Source organism: Archocentrus centrarchus, chromosome 9 (assembly GCF_007364275.1).
Source record: "Archocentrus centrarchus isolate MPI-CPG fArcCen1 chromosome 9, fArcCen1, whole genome shotgun sequence".
Taxonomy (NCBI): domain Eukaryota; kingdom Metazoa; phylum Chordata; class Actinopteri; order Cichliformes; family Cichlidae; genus Archocentrus; species Archocentrus centrarchus.
In genome coordinates, this window is record NC_044354.1 from 9,605,442 (window position 1) to 9,613,143 (window position 7,702).

At 39.6% G+C, this 7,702-nt stretch overlaps 1 protein-coding gene across 2 annotated transcripts in view; it reads right to left on the minus strand.

Moving 5' to 3' along the window:
* Positions 1 to 7,702, minus strand: part of aopep (aminopeptidase O (putative)) — a 99,742-nt gene that overhangs the window by 12,875 nt on the left and 79,165 nt on the right. For both annotated transcript variants that reach the window (XR_004020382.1, XM_030737591.1), the window contains exon 15: positions 5,211 to 5,327. Coding sequence is in view for 1 of the 2 variants with exons in the window: in XM_030737591.1 (XP_030593451.1) it covers positions 5,211 to 5,327 (117 nt within the window). In the remaining variant the exon portion in view is untranslated. The remainder of the gene's footprint in view (positions 1 to 5,210; positions 5,328 to 7,702) is intronic.

Consider the following 7,702-nt stretch of genomic DNA (forward strand, 5'->3'; position numbering starts at 1 on the left):
AGATTTATTTCTTTTAGATGACTCTTGGTAATAACTCTTTTGCCTTGTTCTGTTGTCTTTTCTCCTCTGCTCTACATGTTCACAGCTCTTGATGTGGTTTGGTGAAGTCTCCGGTGACTGCAGTAAACCTAATCTGAGCACCACGGTTGCACAATATGGCCAGTTATAGTCTTAGATATGACCCATAGAGGCATGTACGCTGTTGCATAATCAGAAATGCATGTTCATGTACTCATGTAGCATCACACAGGTAAGGATGAATATCATAGACTGATACCTGCCATTAAGAAGGTTGTGTGTTTTATTGAGTACATGTGCTGGGTTTCAGCCTCAACACCACTGTTTATTATCTCCGAGTTTGTACACAGTGTAGGCACGGAGTTACAAAAAAAAGAAAATAGAAAAAGGTTTGCATGTGTCTCAGGTGTGTAAACACTCCACTGCCATGAGTCTAACTTCAATGCTTCACAATGCACAACTTGATAAAAAGGAAATTTCTAAGCTTGGAGGCAATTGTCTAATGGTTTGAACAATCTGGGACTGGTTCTCAGTTCCCATCTCACATCACATGAGGCTCATATGAATGGAAGAGGGCCAAAGTCACGCACTCACTCATACATGCAAACACATGCCCCAGCTCACAGGCACGCTCGCACACATATTCATGGTCACTGACGCCGTACACAAAGCATTCCAACAGCACGCACACCGGTGGTCAGCCACGTATTTCCTTTCACTATTGTGTACATGCTTACGCAAATCACACACACAGAAACTCAAGTTTGCACGCCAGTCTTGACAACACCTTTAGTCCAGACTTTTAGTACTTTATCGCTTTCTTTGTGTAGCATCTCACCTAAACTTCACTCTGCTTTGACTGCAGTGAGACTTTGTTTGACCACCTTCTTTTTTTAAAGATATATAACATGTAGTGCCACGCTGCTATATGAGAGGAACAGCCGGAGGTTTACTATAGGCTAATAATACACTTCTATTTTCAAGTGATCAATCAGTCGTTTCACAATGCATTCAGTGTCACAGTATTACTTACAGCCTCTCAGAAGTCATAACAGCTATTCATATCACCCAATATTCATTCACTCTGAAAAGCTCATTCTCCATCAGGTAAATACTGAAGAGCTGCAGAGGCTCGCATGCACTCAGTCCTGTATTTATTTTAAACAGATCAATCATCAGGAATGAAAGTGGCACCAGACAAAGCAAAGCTGAGTGAGAAGAGGACACAGAAAAAGTGAAGAAAAAAGGGCTATGGACAGAGAGGAGAATGAATGGCCACGTTTATAAGGAGAGACGTAGGTGATTAACCTCTTCTGAATGAGATTACTGACATTAGGACTGGGCCATTGCCTTCAGACAGGTGTGTGCAGGTATACTTGTGTGAGTGAGTGTGTGTAGTTGTGTAGTTTTCCATGCGTGACTATGTGCGTAATGGCCCTGCGTATTTTTAGCAAACACTTAAAGTTTTTTTTTTTTTTTTTTCCTGGAAATTGCAGATGGGAATCTGCTTTCATCTGCCAGGAAGTCTGACTAAAGAGGCCTACGTGTAAAAGCTGGACCCGAGGCCAAACACAGAGTGACCTCAGACTGTGACCACAAGGTTGATTACAAGAAGTAAAAAGACAATAAACTACAGGCGAGAATTACTGAAATACAATCACAGGCCACTTTTCCTGCGTTCCATTTGCCTCGGCAGTCGGATGTCGGATCTGGGAGTGACGTCACACTCAAGTTGAGCGTGTTCCTGAAGAAAATTCCAAAAAACAACAATTTTTAGGGATTTTTTTTTTTTTGCTTGTTTGCTCTGTGTATGGCTTATTTAGCCAGTTATAAATACACAACAGTAGTACTACAGATTGTAAGTTTTATAGTTTTACTAATGCTTATGTACACTCCTGCCATCTTGGATGAATAAGTCGGGGTTGGTGGGGCTGCTCCAACTTTCTGAGTTCGATGTCTGACTTGAGGGAGTTTTCCTGTTGAGGATTCTGACTGGCAATTTCAAATGGAATGCACATGTATTAGACACACCCGTTCAAATGCTCATTAATGCAAATATCTAATCAGCCAATCACATTTTGCAACTCAATGTATTAAAGCATGTAGACATTATCAAGACCACCTGCTGAAGTTAAAATTGAATGAATGGGGAATTTTTTTTTTAAGCAACTACCATCTTAATAGGAGTTTTTCCTGTTTATTTGTGCTGCAAATGTTGCCCTGCCCTCCAACTACTTGTTCAGCTTAAAAATTGAGACTGAGTAATGCTCCATTTACAACCACATTCAAATTCTCACATCACCTCTGCAAAGTTCTAAATAAAGATGAGTTTAATGGGTCTCACATGGGCTTTCAAGTCGCTCTTTCATCCAGTTTTTAAAAATCCTTTTCCATTTATTTCCAGCTTCATTCTGGAAATATTGGGGTGGTCGTCCTGACCGAGAAGACACGTTCAAGATGACCTGCTGAAGTTTAAACCGAGCATCAGAATGGGAAAGAAAGGTGATTTAAGTGATTTTGAACATGGCATGGTGTTTGGCACCATATGGGCTGGTCTGAGTAAACTACTGATCTACTGGAATTTCCCCAAACAACCATTTCTTGGGTATGCAGAAGATGGTCTGAAAAAGAGAAAATGTCCAGTGAGCAGCAGTTCTCCGGCTGAAAATGTCTTGCTGATGCCGGTCAGAGAAGAATGGCCGGACTGCTTCGAGCTGACAGGAAAGCAGCAGTAATTCAAATAACCACTTGGTGCAACCAAGGTATGCAGAAGAGCATCTCTGAACGCACAGCACAGCGCTTCAATGCTTCATTTAATGTATGACTCTGTAGAGCTCACCCTGTAAACGTGAGGATTTCACCCATATTAGCGACTAAAAAATAGACCTGCAGTATAAATGTATTTAGGAGTATGCATGTGATTAAAAAATATCACATTAAACCCATGCAGCCGCCAGTTTTCTTAACAAAAAGACTAATAACACAACAGTACCAGTAGAGACAATGCTTTTATTAAGTGGGGTCTGTCTACACATACACGGTGAGGAGCAAAGAGGCTGAGCTGTTACACAAACAGTGAGTTCAGGCAGAGTGAAAGGAAACATTTTTTTTTTTTGTAGTGTCCAAGACAGCAACACTTGTTCCTGTAACCAACCTTTACTGGGAAAAAGCTGGAGGTAGTCCTTCATCAAACCACCTGATCAACAAGCTCCATAGTTAAGAAAATCAAACTTTGTAGCCGTTTGTTTTACACAGCAAAAAAATCTACAGTAAAGCTACAGAAGTTAAAATAAAATATACAAATGAACTGTTAACTTAGTCTGACACAATATTTAAATTAGGCAGCTTGCTGAAGGCTGACGGCAGCCATCCTGCTTTATATGGCAGTGATACCTGCAACAAGCATGGGTAAATCTAAAGCGGTCATGGAGTGTACTAGACCATACTTATTTCAAGGTTTTACCAACATTATTTAACTGATTTAGATTAATAAAAATATAAATACATTTTATCAATTAAATTCTATTAGACTTGCTATTAGACTGGACACTAAATTATTAAACATTAATTATTAACATCTACACGATAATAATGTCTGTTTTCTGCAGCAGGAAATGTTGCATCAAAGCACAGGACAAATGTCAGTCATGAGAATAGTGTTGTGCTCCTTCTTCATTGCAGCCACCACACGCTCCTTTAAAGGCTTAAAACCACACATATTCACTGATTCACTAGCACACTTTAACCAGCAGACATGAACAAAAACACATACACATGAACACACACCATATCTACCTCACCCAGGAGATGCAACACTGTCAGAACTCTTTTTTTTAAAGAAATTTAAGAAGATGTTTTCTTCAAAAAAAAAAGAAAAAAAAGAAAAAACATTGGTTTCCATTTTAGAAATTGCAATGAACAGTTTATTTTAAAAAAATCTGTGTTTTTCTCTTTTGAAGATTTACTATTGCTCATTAATAACACAAAAGTATTTCTTATCCCATTAGTCAATTCATTGATGGAATAATTAATTAAATACTCTATTACTAAAATAATCGATAGCTGCAGCCCTGGTTTAAATGCCACAGCCTACTTGGGTATGGTTGCCAACCGTGTCCATCCCTTTATGACTGCCGTCTCACAAAGCTCAAATCATCCCAGACTGGATTCATGAAACATGAAAGTAAATTCACTGTACTCACTGAGTCTCCACATCTCAATCCCATACAGCACCTTTGGGTGAGACTGGTGATTTAACTGGGATTAAAGCGCCTTGAGGTGACTGTTGTTGTGATTTGGTGCTACATAAATTGAACTGAATTGAAATGAATTGGTGGACTGAGAGATTCATATCATTGATGTGCAGCGACACAATTGTGCAGCAACTGTGTGACACTGTCATGTCAAAAAGGACCAGAATCTCTGAGCAATGTTTCCAGCACTTTGGTCAATCAATGCAGCAAAGAATTAAAGCAGTTCAGAAGACATAAAGAGAGTCCAACAGTACCAGCAATGTGTACTTAATAAAGTGGCCAGCTAGGGTAAATAATGCTTTCATGATTTCAGATTCCAGCAAATAAAGCGCACACAAAAACACCCCACTAAATACAGTTCAGCTGCCTCTGTACAACAGAACATCTGAGCCCCATTATATACATTAGCGCCCCAACAAACCAGCTCATATAACTAATAAGAACTTGTAAAAAAAAATAAAATATGTATCAAATTTTTCTTTTCAAGAGAAGCCATGTGTTAACGATGAAAGTTAGCATGGACAGTTTATAAGCTCGGGCGCAGCTGTGTTTTCACACTCATCCTTCTGTACCAAGAGGCAGCACTGGAACGTAAAGAACTCTTGAGCTGTTCACCCACACACAGAAAACAGACATAAGCACGCACATGTACGCACACAGACAAACACCGTTAATAGTACCATTAAGGAAATTTGTTCACTACTAAAAAATGAAGCAAATACTTGTGGGATTTAGTCAGTAATGGCTGCTGTAAAAAAGAGAGCTTCTCTTACAACAGAATTTACTACACATTACTAAGTGCTGTGCTTTAAGATGTACACGGAGAGGAAGGCTTCTACCTTTTATTACCAGACGAGACTGTAAAGCTTGGGAGAATATGCTTACTTGTCTGAGCATGTGTGCGTTTGTATGAGTGAATATGTGAGTGTGTGGTCTTACCTCAGCGTCTTGATTCGGCAGACTGTAGGTTCTCTGCAGAGCGCGCAGTAATGCCATACTTATCTCCGATTCCTCCAACAGAAGTTCCAGAAGCATCACTAGCTGCTCCGACGTCAACTGAGGAGACAACGGTTTATGATATTAATAGTCCTGACTAATCTAGCCATCCTCATAAAACATATTGAGGCATTATTAAATAACCCAAGCAAAAAAAAAAAAAAAAAAAAAAAGTCACATTTTCCTTACACCAGCAGCTTCAAATTACCAAACTTGGAAAATTATGAAGACTGGCAGCATCATTTACATGTTGGATACTGTGCACCCACACACAAGCACATTTGCATTATTTTCCGCAAGTTAAATTTTCTTCTTCGTGCAATGAAAGCTTTGATGAAAAAACACATCAATAAAAGTCAGGCAATTAATGCCGCCTTTCAAATGGAGGAAATGGTAGAATAATAAAACAGCTGAAGTGGTGATTAAATAAATATGCTAAATCAAGCGAATCTTGTACAGCTGGGAAATATTACAGAGTAGGAAAAAGACATATGAAGGGAAAATATTAGGACAAAGAAATGAAGTTGTCTTTTTTGATTTTGTCCTATTGTAGATAAACTCAGAGGAGCACTGTTCAGGGACACACTTTGGGAAAAAAAAGACATCTTTTACAACATTTCTTTTTGTAGGTTATACGACTGCAGTGAAATCCCCCATTGTATCAATGTCAGAGACTAAAAGGTTTTCAGGAAAAACTAAATGCCTGACTGCTGCTTCCTAATCGTACACATACTGCTTGTGTTATCCTGAGGTAGACCTGAAGGAAACAATCTATTTTCTTCTGATGATTGCCATCTTCAGGGACAGTGAGTTTAGATGAGTATTCTGAGGATGGATGTGGGCAGCGATATGAGAGAGTGGCTTCCTCCTCCGGAGACAGCTGTGCCCAGCCTTGCCTGCCTCTCTCTTGGATACACCCAGCACTACCGACCACACTTTTTCTTTGGTCCCAGTCTGGGACACAATTAATGGCTGAAGGCCCCGTAGAGACTAATGTGAAAATAAGTATGAAGTGTGTGTGCAACTGAGAGAAGAAGAGAGCGTGGAAGCGAGGAGAAAGTGACACAGAGGAGAAAGCCACATTCTGCTCTTTCTGGATGAGATTACCTCCTTCTATTGAGGCTAACGCAGCCAGCAAATGTATGATGAATAGCTACATTTGTGCAATCTGCTGAAAGCTATTTATGGTAAACAACCTCCTTAGTGCTGCTGGGAAATACCTGATCTAAAACCAGGAAGTACTTTAGCATGTACCTGTTGAAGCTGAGGGAATAACACCCAGACTCAAGCTGGAAAACATTCAAATCAAACATTACTATCACTGCTACACACACACACGCGCACCCAAATACTGACGATCATCCAACTCTGTGGAAAATCTGATATCCAGTCTTTCCCTTCACCCTCTGTTGACTCTCCTCACTTCTCTTCCCTCCTCCCTCCAATTTGTGAAGGCTGAGTGTTTTCTAAAGTGGCGTCTCCATCTCTAAAGAGTCTCTTTGGGGCCCACCCATGATCCTTCTCACTCTCCCACCCTTCCCTTTGAAAAGTGAGGAGCCAGCGCTTTCTTTGTCTTTCTCTCTCTAACTCTCTCTTTCACATCCCTCTGCGGTGACTGTGAGGGCCTGTTGTGTGTTGTATGTATTTGTGTTGCCATGGAGGTAATCAATATGTCTGCAACAGCGTCTCCAAAAGCAAATTCCTGGTCAGTGATGGTACATTACAAACCAGGTTACATTGTTATTATTATCCTGACAGACACACACACACACACACACACACAGAGTGTACACATATTCACAGACAGAAACGCGATCGTCTCACTCGTCACTTATAACATCGCCATGGTGAAGTTACGGTCACAGTAAACATCACATCAACACTGCCTAACACACTTCTACAAAAACACAAACTAAGCACAGTTACTAAAGTACTTGAGCTACTTTATACTCCATTTCTCTGTAATTCTCAGGAGAACATTGCACTTTTTTTTTTAACCTTACTATGTGGATGATTTGTTAACCCATGATTACATTGTGTTTGGGTACACAATTTGAAACCGGCACAGCAAGGATCATCTTTACTACTGCAAAAACAAAACAAAACAAAACATTAAAACTCCAAAATCATTTAAACACATTCCATACCAAATCAACCACTTTTTCCAACTTCCCGAATAATGAATCCAAATGGTGGAAAAATTCAAAAATTAGAAACAAAAAAAAGGGTGCTTGTAACCCTCTAAAGGAGTTACATGCACTCTTTTAGAGGGGGTGGTTACAGAAGAGGATTAGTGCCACATGATGTTTTTTTCCACAGAATAAGAAATAGTCATCTTTATTAGGCCAGTGTCTGCCACAATAAACCACATGCAAAGTAAAATAAGATTTTAAATTAATTTAAAATACTAAGGTAAACAAAAAAGTTAAGATCTG